At 39.4% G+C, this 20,116-nt stretch overlaps 1 protein-coding gene across 1 annotated transcript in view; it reads right to left on the bottom strand.

Annotated features, from left to right (window-relative positions):
- Positions 1–11,339, bottom strand: part of ARID2 (AT-rich interaction domain 2) — a 208,334-nt gene extending 196,995 nt beyond the window's left edge. Inside the window, exons 1-3 of the mRNA XM_005907871.3 lie at positions 11,105–11,339; positions 10,897–10,990; positions 9,725–9,822 (exon numbers count right to left, since the gene is read on the bottom strand). Coding sequence (XP_005907933.2) covers positions 9,725–9,822; positions 10,897–10,990; positions 11,105–11,196 — 284 coding nt within the window. The 5' untranslated portion in view covers positions 11,197–11,339. The remainder of the gene's footprint in view (positions 1–9,724; positions 9,823–10,896; positions 10,991–11,104) is intronic.
- Positions 11,340–20,116: the final 8,777 nt, after the last annotated feature.

The following is a 20,116-nucleotide window of genomic DNA, read 5'->3' as shown; positions in this document are numbered from 1 at the left end:
GAAAAGATAACCCAATAACAATGAGCACACCTACCAGCCAGTTCTTGGATTCTATATACCATTCCACACCAAAAGGAACCAGGACTTCTAGAAGAAATAGCTGATGCCAGAGCAAGAAAAGCAAAACACATTTGACTCTAGAAGATCTTATTTCGTCAGAATGCAAGAAAGAGCTAAGAAATAACAATAACTTGTTAAAAAAATACAAAGGAGGCAGCCTGAATGGGCTCCTCTTGGCCAAACTACAGCAGTAAAATATAACAGACTTTAACCCACTGTATAATATAAATACTTAATAAACAATATTTTCCTTATGATAGCCAAATAATGTAGATGAAATGATAAAATTAGACAATAAATATCATATAGTCACCATAACTGATTCAGACAAGATTCATCAATGGATATTTGAACTACTGGGCAAAAGTGTGATGGTGAGCAAGGTATTTACAGTCTCAAAGTACATCTCCGAGGGTTACTGGCTGATTACAAAAGAGAAAATGGAAACTTTACAGTGGAGAAACCAGGAGGACACCACCTTAAACAAAGCTATTATTAGCAATAATAGGACAAAGTAACATCACATGCTTCCTGCCAAAAATGCTTAAGCTAAATCTAATCCTGAAAAAAACCTCAGAAAAATCCAAATTTTATAGTACAGTTGGCTTTTACTCTTCAAAAAACGGTAATATCACAGAAGACTGGAGAACTACAGATGTGACAACTAAATGTGATACAAGATTACAGTTTAGGGATGGGTTGGTATGACTGCTGTAAAAGACATCTTTGGGGCAACTGGTAAAATTTGAATAAGATTTGTATGTAATACAAATAATACGACTATACTCATGTTGCTTTCTGAAACTGATCATTACACTATTATTACAGTAATCAAATACAGAAAACTTAACATGAATATAGTCATATTATCTGTATCCCTGATGGCTCAAGGGGTAAAGTATCCGCCTGCAATGCAAGAGACACAGGTTGATGCCTGGGTCAAGAAGATCCCCAGGAGAAGGAAATGGCAACCCACTCCAGTATTCTTGCCTGGAGAATCCCACAGAAAGAGCAGCTGGCAGCCTACACAGTCCATAGGATCGCAAAGAGCTGGACACAACTGACTAAACACACAGGCGTGCATGCTATTATTATATAAGATAACGTTTTTGTTCTTAAGTAATATACACTTATATTTAGGAGGAAAGGGCAGTGTAACTGTAATGACAGCAAATGATTAAATGACAGTAACAAAAACAAGAATACACGTACATACATATACAACATCACATATAAAAAGGAAACTACAAAGCAAATATGGCAAAAAACAATTGGTCAATATAAATAAAGTGTAAAAAAATGTACATATAGATAGCAAAAAAATTTAACAATTTTGAAAAAAGAACACTTGGGGAAAAAAGAAAATGATAGGTTTATTATTTCTCTCTCAATCAGATTCTTATTACTATATTAATACACTGCAGTGTAGAGCTACCAGGAAAAACTACTCAAAAATTCAGAAGTTTGACTTTTTAATGGTGTAAACGAAAAAGATTATACCAATCTTTTTATATTTAATTATACTTAAACACTCTTGACCTATTACTTACGAGTACACTTGGAAGCACAGCTGCTAAGGTACTAAATATTGTTTATGAAATACTTAGTGGTCTGATCTGAGCTCAAGTACTTTGAAAATTCATTTGATCTATGAACCATTATGAAAAGTGTGATCAACTTGGGCATTATTACTAACACAGTTAAATTCAGCCCCATTTCTAAAGTACTACAGGTTAGGGACCAAACTGCAGCCTAGTTTTTGTCCCATTTTAACAGAATAATATTCCCACTGACCTCATATTAACATAAAATACTTATATTAACATTTTATTTAAAATAACCAATTGGCTAGGAGAGGGGCAAAAACAAATTTCATCTGAAAACACCTCACCATGAAAGATGTGTATAACTATATAGTCATCATTTCTGTGCAGAGCAACTGACCACTGAACACTGTAAGACTTTACCAAGTACAATAGTTAAGAACTCAGAAAGAAAGAACAGAATTAAAGATAACTTGCTACATATCACAATAAGGTATATATTCAAACAAAAGATTCTTACACAACTTTTTTCAAATCCTGCTTCATATAAAGCAACGTTTTGGTTTGGTCCCTTTATACGGTAATGAAAGTAATTTATTAAAAGAAACAAAAGGTAAACATTCCTTGGTCATGGAATATACTCGAAGATATTTAACAACTGTGGCTGATGTAGGGTTATGTCCAAGACAATGCTTTGTAAAATGTTAAAGCTAAGTCTATAGCCAGGGAAGGGAATGGAAACGTAAGGGGGAGAAAGTGCAGTTTGAAAATAGATAAAATAAACCTTACTGAGTGGCAGTTATGGCTGACGCTTAGAATTGAAAGCTGGATATAACCTACAGCCATTTTTTTTTTTAAATAGCCCATATGCTCCAGAAGAAAAGAGTTTGAGTGCTGTAAAGAAATTCTTTTCTAAGTGTTATTTTTTTATGAGATTAGATAACAGCAATTACTTCTGAAATTTGAAATGATAAAACTAAAATCTCACATATGAAAATGGTTTGAAAAATGAAGATTAAGTGCATGAAACAAAATAAGCTATTGCTAGTATTGTTAAAGGAATTTATACAATATAAGTTAACTCCCCTAAGCAGTATTGGTATAGACCAACAAAATCCTCACAAAGAGGAAAAAACATTCACTAAATTCAATAAAATAAATGGCATTCCATTTGGGGGAATATTACAAAAGTTCTACTTTTTTAAAACACTAGATATTAATAAAATTTTATTTTTAATTAATTGTTTTTAATCTAAATTACTATACAAATACATTTAGGATAAGTTCAAATTGGTAGTTCATTTACCCTTTTTTCCTCCCTCAACTGAAGCGGACCCCTGGGTTACCTTCTCTAGAGTCCAGAAACAAAACAGGGTGCATGCAGGCTCTGCTTGGAGATGACAGGTGCAGCCCGAGCAGATGCCCCAGACCAGGTGTCACCTACAGGTTTTGTTCTGGATGCAGCCCTGGCCAACACGTGGACGCCAAGTTAAACCAGTTATCTCAGCAACTAAATCGGTTTAATTACAATACTTAGATCAGCTGCTCTCAAACTTCAGCATGCTTAAGAATCACCTGGGGCATACTTTTAAAAAATACAAGGTTTTATTTAGATCATAATACTTAAAAACTCTGATCAATCTTAACACCACTAAAGCAGGACAACTAAACATTATATGCCACATAATGTGATGAAAGCACAGCACTACCTGTTAAAGAATGGAGAAAGAAACGACAACCCAGTCCAGTATTCTTGCCTGGAGAATTCCATGGACAGAGGAGCCTGGAGGGCTACAGTCTATGGGGTCCCAAGAGTCGGACACGACTGAGGGACTAAACACACACATACCTATTAAAGAATGCCTAAAATACTAAACTTGAATTTTTTCAACATTTAGATCTAATGTTAATAGTTTTTAGGAAATGGATTCAGGGGATAGAGGAACAGGTTAACTGACACTAGAAGGAAGCAGTCAACCAAATCCAGAACTTAGGGCATTCTAAAGAAAGTTCCCCTGGAGAAGGAAATGGCAATCCACTCTGGTATTCTTGCCTGGGAAATCCCATGGACAGAGGAGTCTGGTGGGCTACTTCCGTGGGGTTGCACAGAGTCGGACATGACTTAGGAATTAAACAACAACAACAACAAAGGACAAGTGACCCCATTATTTTAATAAACCAATGGCATGACAAGAAAAGGAAAAGGGAACCATCAAGAGACTAATGAGATAAAACAGCCAGAACAAGAGATTTAGCCCCGCCATCAAATGCTCTTGCAGGAAGATGGGGTAGACCTGCAAACACTGACTTAGACATTAATTGAAGTATGAATCTAGCATTTGGGGGCAATAATTTATAATGCAGCATCTACTCCTAGATATCACTAAGAGATTTCAGTTCCAGCAATAGATCTTTGCATTATACCTAGTCACAAGGAGCATATATAATCAATTAATTAACTTTGAATTCATAGCATGATGAATACTCAAAAAGTATCCAAGCACAAGTGGTATTTTTTAATGTCTGAAACCAAAAAAATATATGTTAAGACTCCATTTCAATACAAAGTTCTTCGAAAACATACTAGTAAAATTCACAAAATCTGAAAGTTACTGAGAGTGACAATTTGCTCTGAACCATCTGTTTATTTCAGGTCCCCCAAAAGTTTAATTTACTAAGAGAATCCATTAATAAACTTTATGATAGGCAATCAATATGAGCATCAGTCAACATATATACATTTTTGTGTACTTCTGACTAAAAAGAATCAACCTGCCTACTTACTGGGCTCTACTATGGATAACTGAACTAGGCATGTTATTTACATTTATTTTAAATTCTAAAGCCAATACTTTTGCTTTCCATAAAAATTACAATTACAATTTCAAACCATAAAATATTTGATGACAATCTTTAATTCTAACATCTCTATTTTTATCTCCAGGAAGTTTGGTCCTTAAACCAAAAGCTACTTCTAAACAGCTTTCCCTGAAATCAAAATTCATAATTATGACCTCTGTTTTTAAAATGGTAAAACTGAAGCATATACAGACATTAGCATGACTATTACATTTCAATAAAAATAATTACTATACCACAAAACACAATGATTCGGCTACCTTTCTCTCCTTGGCAATGAACACAAGATAATTTTAATGTCCCCTATTCGAACAACTGTTTAAGTGTTAACAATATAATTTTGCACAGCCATTGATAAACAACTTAATAGCTCCATAAAAATCATTTAAATCTGTATTTATATATGTCTATATAGATACACATAATTACCTCTCATTTCTCATTTTCCACACTTAAAATTTTTCTTCCTTAACTCTCATTTATTCTAGCTCAGGTTCCCAAACTGTGCTCCATAGAACTTAGCAGATGTTCCTCAAACATTCCCCTATGATGAGTGGTGATGTTTGGGAACCACCACTTACTACAGGTGGCAGGAGGGAGGTAACAGTGTTTCTCCAAATTGTCTTAAGATCCACAAGGCACAGTAACCAAATAAAGTTTACGAAGTCCCTCAGTAAGGTAACACAAGGTAGCATTGTTATAATGCTCATATTCATTTCACTTTTCAAGGACATTTCAGGGAAACAATTGTTTTATATAGCACAAATTAGGAATCTCCACTCTAACTAAATACCCAAGAGTGTGGTGAGGATGGTGGTGGCAGATCAAAGAAAGAGAGGGAGAACCCCCCACCACAACTCTATATGTCCCAATTCAAACAAACTTTATTTTTACTAGTAAACTTTAGTAGGGACTATACCACTCAAGAAAATACCCGATAAGCAGCCTCCCCACAAATAATAATAAAAACTCTAAATACTTTACCTAAAAACACATATTGAGTACTTAACTCACTGACCAATGCATTTAAATTCCAGTGAATTTAAATGTTTTTCCTTCCTTTTTGAACTTCCAATATAATTCCATTTCAGATTATAAAATATTCTCAGAAGTGATGTACTTCTCTATCACAGTTACAGTGGATTTCACACACATCCAAACTGAAAACACTGAATCTATAACAGAGATGAGGTAGGATTATAAAAAAGTGATTCTCTTTAGAAACAGACATTTTTACTTAACAGCTAAGGCAGAAAATTTAAATGCAAAACAACATATAAACATTTCTGGGAGTTACAGTTCTTAGTTTGCATCCTCAGTGAAACTATCCACCCTGGAAAGAGTTAGATTTATTTCTACTTGAGGGCAAATTTGAGTTGTTCAGAACATGGTTTCTAACACACAACACCAGCCTAGCTGAGGTCTGATAAGTCTTTCAACTTTTTCTACTTTCTACTTCTCCTTTCAACAAGTTTACACACCCTCTAAAATGTAACAGAATATCAGATGATACCAAAATCAGATTTGTTCAAAATGAAGGATACAGTTCATAAAATTAATTTTTAAATGCATATGTAAATAATTTTAGATACAGTTTTTCTTCCAGTCTCCATATTACTTTCATTCCTTACATGAGGAGAACAAATCACCATTTATCAATTCTATTGATACACAAACTCAATTTATTAATTACTTATTAAAATTTTGAAGCATTCTATCATTTAATATCAAGTGACTCATAAAAGGCTTTCTCTTAAAAAAAAAAAAGTGATCTACATGGTAGATACTAACTACTCAACACACAAGTGTATTTATTCTATTTACCTGATAAATGCAGACTTTCATTTCTATAACTTAAGGGAGGGCTTCATCCACCAAGGGGGAAAAAGAAGAATAAATTCACAGTAAAACTGAAAACTCTATAGTTAAGTTTCTGACTATTCCAAAGGAAGGTCCATGTAAAACAGTTGTAAGAAAACCAGCAATATACAGTTTTGTACAACAATTTTTTTTAAGTCCAAGATACTCTACCTCTTTTTCAAAAAGTCAAGTGTTATAATAGGAACATCAAGTTAACCTTGACTATCACCGTACTATTGGCGTAAGTAAGCTAAAACAAAATTGTTCAACTAAAATATCTGAAATATTTATCTAAGTCTTCACATCAAGGCTTTAAATTCTAAACAAAAAGACCTGTAAATTGTCCCCCAATATTAGCACCAAAACAGAACAAAAATATAAAATTAACTGAATAAATAAAGAACACATTGAGTATAAATACACTCAGGCATAAATTTAACCATAAGTAATTTCCAATTATATTTTAATTTCTTAAAATCATTTATGACTAGAGAAGGGAATTCATAAGTGACTGATTAAATATTACTCAACACATGTCAAGAATACAACTATTTTGCTGAAATAACAAATGCCTCTAAAGCCATTTAGACTTTTCTGTACTTTAACTTCTTCATCTATAATAAATGTAGGAAGTTATATCTTATCTTTTTAAACTTATAAAGACAGTCCAATAATAAATATCTGTGGAACATACTGAGATGTACATACCAAGAAAGGACCTAAGTGAAAACAAAATACATAGACACCATAGATGAGCAATAGCCAGACTTTTAAATGCCAATGTTAAAACATTCAATTGCATTTTTAATTTTAGACTGTGAGAAATTTTTGTGAACAATCTACAACTGAATAATGTCGGATACAATCAAGCTAACTTTAGACAGACAACTAAACTCAAGTCTCTATACTTACTGTCTATGCATCAAAATGAACACAAAAATTCTAGTGTGTATATATATATATATTTATACATATACACACACATATCTATGTGCACACACAGCAGCGCATTAGCTTGCTCTTCTTTATTTAAATGTAGTACCATGAAACTACATCATAAAACACCAGGCTAACAATTACCCATCTAATTAATAATGAAACTACAGAAGAATGTCAGCAAATATTAAACTTGCAGAGTAAATGAGAACACATGGAATGACAATCTTACAGAAGTCAAATGAAACAGCCATTCAAATTTTTTTTAAAAATTGGTCCACCTGTGATTTATAAAACACACTGCATTATCTACTCATCAGAAACCATGATATTCAATTCAATATATCAAAGAGGGAACTTAACAAAGTCACTTGATTACTGTTTCTTACTATGAAAAGGCACTCTTATGGTTAAGTAACTGAATTACTGTGAAAGCTTGGCATCCTGTCTGCCAGTTAAGATTTTTCAGAGGAAGGTGTAAAACCCAGCATAATACATGTCCTCTAACTGAGCAATATTACACCACTATGGAAAAAAATCTTCCAAGGTTGGTAGTACCCAGTTTGTGACCAGCATATTTCTTTTGTATTTCTTTACAAGCCATGAAAATCTTCACATGGTTTTATTTTCCAAAACAAATGCTTCAACTTTTTTCCTAGTAGCCTAGCTACAAACCCTACAAAAACAAACCTGGAGAGTGACATATGGAGGAAAAACAAGTTTAGCTAAGGACATAGTTCAAAAAGTAGCTTCTAATAAGAGCATAAAACTCAAACTGATCTGAGAATAGCATAAGGAGTTCCAAACAATCTGGAAACTATATAGTTAAAAATGGTACCTATAAGTATAATCAATGGATGATATGATCCAAAGATAGAAATCACAACTGGAAAAACAGTATTTATGTAACTTGTAATAAACTGGGAGTTCTTCAGAAAAACACACATCCCATGAAACATATATATCATACAGCACCTTCTGGATACTGAAATCAATAAATCATCCAATAAGTACTAGATATAACTTTAAAACATGTATTTTAAACGGTCTAAAACTCAAATGATTCAAACTTATTACCAGAAAATCAAGACATGTATTAACAGTACTCCTCAGTATTGTAACTGAAAAAATAAGTATCACCACGAATGAAAAATTCTCTACTTCTCACCACATTACAAAATCAACAGTTTTGGAGGTTAATTTAGTTTTACTTTGCTTTTCATTTCAATCTTTTATTTTAAAAAGCACTCTGACACATGCCATCACACACTCACAAGAGATAATTAATCATATTTAATATTTTCTAGACATCTGTGCAACTCAGTAACTACTCACAAAGTTATGTGAACTCTTCAGCTTCAAGCATGAAGTCAATCTAAGACAGCCAATAGAAAGCACACCTGTGCAATTACTGCATTTCCTATTCCAGAATGCTGAACATAACACAGTATATCTACATTTGGATACTGCATTTGGAGCAACGATAAATGCCAAACTCAAATTATACAGTAGCCACACTACCTAAAAAAGGCCATTTTATAACATCATTATTAAGAAACAAAAAATACGAAGAGCATTATTTTAGTGTTAAATAACAAACACCAACTAAAGAACCTCTGGATAACTAAATACGAAAAATAAATGATGACCTCATAATACATTACAATATGAAAGTATTCCTAGGAGAAAAACTCAGAAAAATAAATGCTGAATCACAAAATATATTATCTAAACTATAGCGCATGCCAACTAAATAAGAAATGTACTTTGTCAAATAGTCAAAAAAGGGGGAGAATGAAAGAAAATCCCAATTATAGTATTCCATTTTGTAGCATCCCTAATTTTCATAAATAGATAATAATCATTTTAAATGCTTTTCAGTCAAAAATTTCAGAAAACATAAGAATTTCTTTAAAAAAAAAAAAAAAACAATCCTGGACACTTAAGGCACCAACGTGCTATGCTATGCAGAAATATTCTACTGAAAAACTACTCAGTAACACGGGTCCACATAGAGGTTTCATTTTTTAACAAAATCTTCAAGTCAGAATTCAAAAAGGCAAAGGAGTTTCCAAAACAAAGAAAAAATTTCCCAAGGGATACAAAGTTTCATTAACTATCTTGACTCTTTACTCAGCATCACCTTTCGGGCCCTCTGTGGATATCAAGCAATCAATAACAATGTCACAAAAGAATGTTTATCAAGATGGGGGGTGGGGTGTCACCTGTAATGATTGTGTATGAAAAATGTAAACAATCCTAAAATAGGTGAGGAAAACTTTCTCCTTCTTAGAACCTCCCTTGTGGATATTTAATGTTTCTCAGACTGAAATTAGCAGAAGTTTAGAAACTGATGTGCAAGGTTTGTTCCTTGCTTGGGGCTTTTCTTTTTTCTTTTTGCTAAAACAAATCTCCCCATAAATCCCTTATTTCCCAACACTGTTGGAAGAGTCACTACTACTCACCGCAAGTAATACTGTTTTAAAGCAAAGGCAGCGTTAGAACAACTTCTGGGAAAGTTGAACTCTTCCACAATTTCTCCCCACTGATTCTTCTCAGAAACCTGTTAAAAACACAGCCACACTTGTCTGAAAGTGCACAATCCAAGAAAACTCTAACTTAACTCTGAAATAAATACCCATTCTACAGAGATCTGCAGATCCCTCAGGAATCGGTGGGTGATTCGGCTCGATCCGTAAGAGTAGCTAAGCAAGGGCTGCTTGAATCACTGTGTTTTCACCCGAGAGCCCTGTATTTAATAGCACTTGTTTTGTTTTGGGGGGCGGAAGAGGGGGTGTTGGTGGGTTTGTTTTGTTTTTGAAGCCCGGACAATAACCAATCGCAAGTCCCTCTGTCGCCCCCTTTTAAATCTCAACGCGGTCCGTTTACACTAAAAAAAAAAAAAAAAAAAAGTTCAAAAGGATCAATACTGTTCCGGACAGCGACGTCCGCAGGTTCGGGGGGGGCCGGGGCCGGGGCCGATTCCGATCCCTCTCCCAGATCTATCCATCTCCATAGGCCCTTCTTTGAGGCCTACAGCTTCTGCCTAGCCTTGAAGCCTAAGATGGCTATTTGGAGACAGGTCCTGGTTTCTTTTGTTAGCTGTATAAACCGAGGGCGACGGGGCCGAGGCTGTGCCCCCGGCTGCCGGGATCATTTCGCAGCCGATTATCGATGTTAAACCTGCCCGCGCTAATTTTGAGTTGCACGAAAACTGCTCTGAGAGTCTGTGTCTCTGTGTCTCCGCCTGTGCTAGAGCGGCAGCGGCGGCAGAGCTGACTCGCGAGCGAGCGGGCGGGCGGGCGCGGGGCGGGCGCGGGGCTCGGGCGGGCGCCCCGCACGCCCGCACTCCCCGCCGCGGCGCTCAGACCCCGCCGGGCCGGCCGGGCACCGGGCAGGGCGCGAGCCGGCGCCGGGCCGCCCGCCCGCCGAGCCCCGCGCCCGCCGCGCGCACGCGAGCCACCAGGCCAAAAACAGCCCCGCCGCCGTCCGCCTCCGTGCCACCGGCTGGGAGCGAAAAGAACGCCTCTGGCCCCCGCAGGCCACCCCCCCAGCCCCGAGCGCCCACTCCGGGGTCAAAGGAGACTTTTTGGAGGAGGCCAGCGAGAGGGAAATACAAATTAAAACTTCCACTCACCTTCGCGAATCCGCCTAAAGTAGTGACTCTGGTGTAGAGACCGTGAAGATCCAGCTCCTTCCCACCCACCGCAGGGATTTTTTTAAAAGGCGACCTGCGGGAGAGAGAAAGCCCCGCACTTGTCAGCCGGGACCCCGCGGCGGCCCGAGCGGGAGAGCCCCGTTCGCCCCGGCTCGCCCCGGCGCTGCCCCCCCGGTTCTGCTCTCACCCTCTGCTGTGGTGGAACTGCCGCAGCTCGTCCAGGAAAGCGAGTCCCTTTCTCCGCTCGTCCGGAGGCGCCTTCCCCGTCGAGTTTGCCATTATTTTTTCAAAGGAGGTTTAAAAAAAAACCCAGATCGGTGTTTTAAAAGCGCCCCCCGCTCCCAGCGCTTCCTACCAGAGCCCGGAGCCCATTCCTCGGCCGGCGGCGGCGGGGCTCAGTCATGGGCCGGCGGTGGCGGCGGCGGCGGCGGCGGCGGCGGCGCAGGGAGGGAGGGAGGGAGGGGGAGGAGGAGGAGGAGGAGGGGAAGGAGGGAGCAGGAGGCCAGGGGGAGAGGAGGGAAGGAGGGAGGGGAATTTCTAAAAAAGTTTAAAGAAATCGGAGCGAAACTAGAGGGGCAGGCGACTGCCGGATCCGCGCGAAGCCGCGGGGCGAGCGCGGCCCCCACCCCTTCCTTCCCTCCCTCCCGCGGCCCGGCTCTCGCCCGCCTCTCAGCGCCGCCGGCTCGGGAGGCTCGGCCCGGGGACGCGATTCAACATGGTGCTGCTGCCGGGGCGCGCGAGCGGGCGAGGGGAAAGGCGAGCCGACGGTGAGGGGCCGGGGTGGCCGGAGGCCCGGGAGTTTCGGCGGCCGCGGCGGCGGCGGCGGGGCTGGGGCAGGCGGGGCTGGGGGTGGGGAGGGGGAGGTCTGTGTGGTGGTTTGTGGAAAGCGGGGTGACAGCGTGTATTCCGGCCTCAGCTCCGCGGGGCCCTCGCACACATTCACGCGCGGCCTCGCGGCCGGGGCGTCCCCGGGCAGAAGGCACCGGCGGCAGCCGAGCCGCTGCGCGCCGCCCGCCCGCTCGCTTCCCTCCCCGCCAGCCTCCCTCTCTGCCGCCTCCAGCGTCGCCGCCACGGCCGGGCAGCCAGAGCCGCACAGCGACCCCCGAGGGCCGGCCGCGGCACTGCGCCTGACTCCACACCGCCCCGGCAGCTCCTCGCGGGGAACAATAGACTGGGCTCGCCGGGCTTAGGGTTCATCTGCAATGTGCCGCACATTTCACACGCACACAAAGCCGGCGGAAAGGGGGGAGGCGCGGGGAAACGGCCACTACCGGTTGTTCCAGGGTTAGGGGTGGAGGCGATGTTCGCGTCCCCGGCCCGGCAGTTGGCAGGGCCGCCTTGGAGTCCCCGCCCGCCCGACAGAACTGGTGTGGAGCTCGAGAGGGAAAGGAAGCCCAGAGGGGAAGCTCCTCACGCTAGTTTCATTCACTGATCGGAATAAAGTCAACCTGTCACCTTTTTTTTTTTTTTAGGTCTAAAAGAATCAGCTTTTCTGAGCTTTGTGGTGATAGTATTGGGGGGGCCTGGTTAGCACATTTTCCATGACTTACCCACAAACTAACTTTGGCAAACTGTAAATTAAATACAATGTGAACTGTCTGTCCTAGTTCTGTGGAAATGGAATCATGCTCTTAATTCATCTTGACTTTGGTTGGTTTCATTTCTCAAACTAGATTATTCTGTGCAGTTATGCAAACAGTAATTAAACTGATTGGGAAGCAATCTTTTGAACTTGGACGATAATAATTAACGTTTATATTTTTATATTAAGGTATGTTATAGTTTGCTTAAAACAAATATTGAATAAAATCTTATGTCTTTGCTTTTTCTCAAATGTCTTAAATGCGATCCCGGTTTAAAATATTTTTGAAGCTCAAAAAAAGAGGCTGTTCAAATCTCAACAAATACTACCATAAGTTTGTATCTACAAGGGGTGTTGGGGTCAGCCGTTTGCTGCAAATGTTAATTAAGCTTCAAGAATTTTGAAGCATATTATTATTCCCATTTCCGCGATGGCCACTACGGGCAAAGTCACCGACACCCAAGGTCACAGGCTAGTAAAGGGTTGGATGGATTATTTCAGGTGGTGATTCCAATGAGAACATTTATTTGGTAGTGAAAAGAATTATGTAATATAGTCCAGCCACGCTTCCGGTGCTCACTCTAGGAATCATTATTTCTCAAGTAAAGTTTGCCTCTTAAATGGGGCTGGAATAAGGCTATGGCTAGGAAGTTCCTGACACCCAAGGGCCAGTAAGTGTCTCGGAAGCCAGTGAGGGGCGGAGACGAGGCCGGGGGAGTGGAGAAGCGAAGCCCAGGCTGCAGGCGAGGGGGGGCGGGGCAGAAGGGAGACCAGGTCATCCGTCCCTTCCCCCACCAGTCCTCTTAGGGGTGGTGGAGATATGGGCCGCAGAGCTGCGAGTCCCGAGCTGTGCGGATTCCCTAAACGCCGCACTTGCGCACAGCCCCTTACGTAACTGTCAGCGCCGGGGATTCCCTAGAGGGGGTCATTCTATTCAACCATTACACACACCCGGGGCTCCTGCCGCCGCGCCGCCGCCTCACAAAATGGCGGCGCCCATAGAGGAGACAGCGGCCGCCTCCTCGGCCCCATTTTGTGGGAGGCGAGAGATCTGTCAACATGGAATACCTCCGCTAAGGATGCATAGGAGTTTGGAAATCCTGCTTAAGGGATGGAGCCGAGAGGATCTGCTTCGACGGAAAATGTCAGCGACTTCTAGTACCTCCACGCTTTTTCACTTTTTTCATTTTCTCTAAGGAAGCGCCCGAAGCTGCCGGGGGACTTGTAACTGAAGAGAGAAGGGAAAGCTGCAGCTGACTGCTCCGGGAACTTGCCGCGGCGTCTTTTGGCTTTGGCTGCTCTTCCCCGCTCCCAGGAGCTGACCGCGGTCTCGCGGAGGGTTGCCTGGGCCGTCCGGACGGCTCAGAAAGGACCGGGACCCGGCGACGCCAAGTGGCAGCGGTCTCCGCCGAGTCACTTCAACAGCGAGACTTTTCAGTAGTTTTTAAATGCCAGGGTCCACCGCCCAACCGGGATCCCTTGCCAGAGTCGTGAGCTTCGAGAGCCGCGGACGCTCCTGCTCCGTCAGTCGGCCGGGAGCCGGGTTGCCCGGAGTCGGCGGTCCTCGCGGATGCCGGCAGGCACGGCGCGCCGGGTGGTCGCCGTCGGGACCCGGGCCCTGGATGATGCTACTGGGGCAGGAGTGGGAACGAAGGCACGTACACTGAAAATTAAGTCGTCTGGACCTAGGGTTGTATGTTTTAACCGTGTTTTAGGTTAAACGTTAGAACGTTTTTTCTCGTATCCCACTGGAGTGGGCGAACCTGGCTGTCTTATTTCGAATTTCAAGGGCAGGATGGAGGGGTGACATTTTCTGGTTTTGTTTTTAACGGGGAGGTGGCCACTTCTAAGCCACTGACTGCTTGCTGTTTGTGTGTGTTTGTGTGTATACAATAGTGTGTTTTGCTTTGCAGTACAGATAGCAAAGGCTAAACACCTGGAGTGTGATCCTAACGTTTTAATGCCCTTTTTTTTTTAACATTTAAAATGTGATATGTAACGGGACAATCGATTCTGAGGAAAGAAAGGATTATTTTTCTGCCGAAGACGCTGTCATCCTCAAAATGGAGTCCTAAAGAATATCTGATGGATAAAATTTAAATTCATAGCACTTTAGATATGTTCTAGTCAAAGAAGACAAAAACATAAAACAAATTATTTGTCAGATTGTTAAACGGTTCTATTTCCCAAGACTAGAAAAATATAAGGCCAAAGTAAGCTATTAATGAGTATTTGCCTGTAAGAGGTATGTAAAATTTAAGGAAAGAGATTCATTTTATGAAACTGAGGAATGCATTACACCAATAGTATATACCTCAAATTTTTTTAATCCAGTTACAGCAGTCTTTTGTATTTGCATGACATTTTTTTGAGGTATTTTGTTTGTGTTGATTTTAACCCTCATCTTCCCTCTGTACTGCAGAACCGCATCTTTCTGCAGGCTGCGCCTCAATCACTAAGTTCCATGCCCCATCCCCTGCTTCACCCGCTCGCTGCTCCAGGCGCATGCATTACCGGGATACAGTTTCTGGTGCTGTCTTTTCCTACTGATGTTCTTTATATATATATATATATGTAATAAACTTGGTTACCACTGATCAGTTTGTATCTCTTAGCAAGAAAAGCCTATCCTTAGGACCCAAGTACCCAGAAAAAAAAATTTTAATGGGATTCCACTAATTGTAACTCCAGTGCATAGTATTACATTTCTCTGTACCATACTGCATTTCCTATAGTGGGCAGCACAGAGCAGGTGGATCCTGGAAAAGAAACTGCTAGAGAAGTGTGACAGTTTTACATAGATAGTCTCTAATTGGATAAGATATAAATAAAATATAGTTCATAGTTTCAAGAATTAATGGAAAATAGTCCTATAAACATTACTGATAATAGTGGAAATTGTCAAAACTCAGTTCATATAGTTTACTGATCTGATGAGATGTTGACAAAGCCCTTTTGGTGTGAAAAAATGCAAAGTTGTTCTTAATAGTAACTGCAGAGCCTGAACACCATTAGAGGTTTCTGTTATTTTATATGACTCTTTGATCCTTATCAGTTTTAGTATTATTTAATCAAGAAATCGTGATGTTTAAAATTCCCTCTTGTAAAAAACTATACCAAATTTCAAATCAAGCGTGTCAGGTGTGATTTCAACAGCTTAAATAACTGAGAAAGTGATATGTTGATTCATCAGAGAAATTGTGGATTTTAGGTTACTCCCAGGTTTAATTGGTTGAACAGGGCTATTGAACTTAAATTTATGTTTCATTAAAGATGATCTTGGAAAGGAACCTTTGGTAAGATGTGAGAATGCTTTCAGCACTTGCTGCTCTGCTTGTGTCTGCTGCTATACTTTTTTATGTGGACTAACATCTTATTTGAACATTTGATTACAATATCAAATCATAGATGTAGACTTTCCTTCAAGTGATTCTAAAGGAGTACTGGTAACTAAGCTTTTAAAAGGTGAGGTAATAGTTTATTATGCTGCAGATTAGGGTAATTGTAGATATTCTGAATCTGCTGTTGACAGATTACTAAATAATGTATCTGTGTAGGGTCTGGTTCTTTGGGGTATTTCATTGTTGCTTCTGTTCAGTATATATTAAAGGTTATGCTTTATACATAAATTCAGTGCAATTTGCTTAAAGAAAGTTATAATTTTCAACTAAAAAAGACTTCTTAGTAAGACAATAGCTAGAAGAACATTAAATGTTACCCAATTATAGTATTCTTTGGAGAGGCAATCCCAAATGTGCTTTTTGAGGAAGTTGGTCTCACTTGGTGTTTAGGTCAATTATCTAACCTTGAATTTTTAAAATTGTTATGGGTTTAAGGTCCTACATTTGTTGTGTTATTTATCTCATCTGTTTTGATCACTGAAAAAGAAAAGTAAGCCCCAAACTGCTTATTGTAGTATCATTACAGTTTATAGTAGTTTAGCACTTCACTAATAGTATTTAATAACTTCTGAAAACCAGGAGAGCATTAATACTAAACCAAAGAAATATTTGTTTATTTTTGTCAGTGCAGATTACTAAATCATTAGGTAAATATTTGTTGAATGCTTACCTTGGGCAAAAGGTGAGGGAAGAGAAATTAACTTGGCCCTCAAGGAAACCTCCAGTAGTAAGTTTTTCTTAACTGCGGCCTTTAAACAATGATGATGAAATATTCAGACCATAAGGTTCTTAATTTATAATACAAAAGCAGGATGTTTAATATTAAGTTCAAAATTCTGTTTAGTATAGAAATAGTTGAGTATAATTGCATACAAAGCAGCATTACATTAATGTTAGTATCAATGTTAGGATTAGTATTACTCAAAATTGTATTAAGTGTTTAAATCACATTCTTTGAAAATTCAGATCCACAAAAAATATTCCAATAGTTTAATTATGAGAAGGGCAAGAGAATTTTCACTGAATGTGAAAAATATATTACTGAGCAAACAAACAGGAATTGTTTTAATGAGTTTTGATTTTCTGTTTCAATTTTTTGGTACATTGACTCTTCTGACATTGAACTTTGCTATTAATTAAAAAAAATTAAACCCCAAAGACATTAACTTTGTATTTAATGCAAATTTAATTCAATTCTTGACTAGCTGTAAAGCTTAAGAAGTTGGCAGTCTTGTTGGCGAAACAATAACATAGGAATTAAGCCAAAATGCAAAACTATGTAATTAGTTTTCATTACAGTAGATACAGTTCTTTCCTTCATAACTATAGGAGTCAGAGTAGTATTAACTTAATAATTTAATTTATTTAGCTTTTGTTTTTCTCTGAAAACATACCACAAGCTATTCATGTATAGCATCAAAATTGAAAGCCACCAGGGTCAATGTAAATTGTTGAGGCATTTTGCTATACATTGAGGGAAATTCTAACTAATCAGTGGCAACAGTTTTTTTAAAGTGTCATGGTTCTTTGACATAATTTGTAGTAGGTAGGACTCAAAAGAATTCTCATTATCTTTGTGTGATAATGTACATGAGAAATACTTATAAACAGTTCTTCAGGGGTACAGAATAACTGACACTATTTTGCAGTTGACTGCAGTACTTCCAGATCTTTAAAACAAAGATGAAAATTTTAAGATTATTGGACTACATTTTTAAAATCAAATTTCCCTGTCATTAACAATACTAACAATGACAGCAATTAGTGATTACTGATAGCCTAAGTAAATAGGAAGTTAGGTCCTGTTCTAATATCTGTTCCTGTTAACTGCATTTAAAGACAGATTTCCTCAGAATTAATCAGCAGTTAAATGATGGTCCTCCTGTTCTTCTGGAAACAGAAAAGAAGCTTCCCTCTTTAGGGTATGCAGGAATTTGCTCTCTTCCCACCAAACTAAATCCATCCTTCACACTGTCGTTTGCTTACCTCATTTATTTTTTCTGCTGCATGAAAAGTTGGGGATCACCAAAACTAGGAGTAGTAACATCAGCAGTACACTGCCCTGGGTGGGTTCTCACTCACAGCTTCTTACCCCGGGAGATACTCTCTTCTTACTCTGTTCTCAGTATCACTTTCTGAAGAGTCTTTTGAAATAGTAATATATTCACAGTTAAATAAGAAGAGCGCCCAGGGAGTCCGCCATCCTTGTGAAACAGATGTTTTTATTGCATTTTTCTAGGGAGAAGTTCTCAGCAGGCATGGGCATCTTAAAGGGCCCTGTCATATCCAAAAAAGTAAAGTTATATTACTAAAGACAAGTAGTAAGTTGAGAGAATCACCACAGCTGGGGCTGATTTTTATTTTGCAGTTGTTGGCCTCTAGAGAAAGACATTTTGAAATTTAAGGCATATCATTTTAGTTCTTGAGATTGTGAGGATTATAGCAAACAAGCCAAAATCTATTTCTGAAGAACTGCGATAGATTTTAAAGATCGTTTAAATGCTTTTAATCATTTTTCAATTTGTCCTTCATAGAAAATATATGGCTAAGGGATTAAATTAATTCAGAAGAGGTCTCTGCTGTAATTCTTCCACTTGCTAATTGAGAATACCTATAGATATATATGGATTTATTTCCACTGGAGCAGTGGTAGTAGTATGTACTCAGTGTGCAAGGGTGACATTGATCAGAATGTTTCCAGTGGTGTCTCCAGGTCACACTGCCATCTTCCTTTTCACCTTTGTCTTTACCTGCTCTGTTGCTCTTTGCTGCATTTTCTCCTAGAACTGTACCTAGGAGTTGGTCCAGACCTTGCTTTTATAGACATCTTTCACCAGCGTACTTTATCCCACAGCAGGTTCTTGTAGCTTGACTTTGGGCCTTGTGTATGATCATAGGAATTTAACGCTACCAACCTCAGACTGCAGTTGAACATACTCTTTTTTAAAAAGGCTAAATAAACTAGTCCTAAGTTATGCATACTCTGAATTGCTCAATGGATATTATAATATGTTAATTATTTCTTTGCCTTTTTTTTTTTTGGTATGTAGATCATTATATGCATACTTGTTCAAAATCTACAATTCATGCGTTGTCTTTGAGAGGAAGAAGGTTTGCACCCCACCCCATGTTTTACATATGTATATATGTTAAGACTGAGCCAAAGAGAAAGGGCATATTTGAAAGAATATGTGTGCATTACTTAGACTCCAATAATTAGGCTGATGTTACTTAGACTCCAATAATTAGGCTGATGTAGTTGATTTATGTCATACACTGAGCTCATTCTTCAAAGGTAAACAGTACAGTAAGGCTCCTAGCTCACAAATAAGTGCTTTTTCAACTAACATTCATTCTGTCGTGGTAATAAAATCCAAATTCCAGAATCATAGTTAGTTGCTAAGCAGATATGTATAAAACCGTAAATTTATCTGAATCATTTATTATTTAAAGAGTAGTGTATAAAAGTTTAAACAGAAGTCATTGATTAGTGAAAGTGACAAAAATGGAATTTTGGTAGAATGAGCTAATAAAAGGCCTTTCTTAGGGAATTATTGGGGAAAGTAAGCTCAAACACGAGGTCCTAGACTTTTTAGGCTCAGTCGTGTCTGACTCTTTACGACCCCATGAACTATACAGTCCATAGTCCATGGAATTCTCCCAGCCAGAATACTGGAATGGGTAGACTTTCCCTTCTCCAGGGGATCTTCCTGACCCAGGGCTTGAACCCAGGTCAGAATCCGCTTGCAATGTGGGAGACCTGGGTTAGATCCCTGGGTCAGGAAGATGCCCTGGAGAAAGGAAAGGCTACCCACTCCAGCGTTCTGGCTGGGAGAATTTCATGGACTGTATAGTTGGACACAACTGAACAACTTTCGCTTTTGGGCAGTATTTTATCTTAAATTAGGATCTGCAGGATCTCCCCTTATCACCTGGACTTTTTTGTCAGTGTGTGCTACTTATTTAGTATCCAGGTTAAGACCATTTGAAATGAGCCTTTTAAGTCTACAACTTATATAACATCTATAAATATTACTGCTACATAGAATAACATTTTTAGCCTCAGCACAATACCTTGTGCAATTTTATATCTACTAAATGCCCAATGAAAGGCTGTCAACCCACTGTATACTTAAAAAAGCACAACCTAAAAGTTGAAAGTTATGTTTTATTTGGTGGATTTGCTAAGGATTTAAACCAATGAGACAGCTTCTTG

This window comes from Bos mutus, chromosome 5 (assembly GCF_027580195.1).
Source record: "Bos mutus isolate GX-2022 chromosome 5, NWIPB_WYAK_1.1, whole genome shotgun sequence".
NCBI lineage: Eukaryota > Metazoa > Chordata > Mammalia > Artiodactyla > Bovidae > Bos > Bos mutus.
Note: the sequence above shows the minus strand (reverse complement) of the source record. Positions and strands in the feature narration are given on the sequence as shown.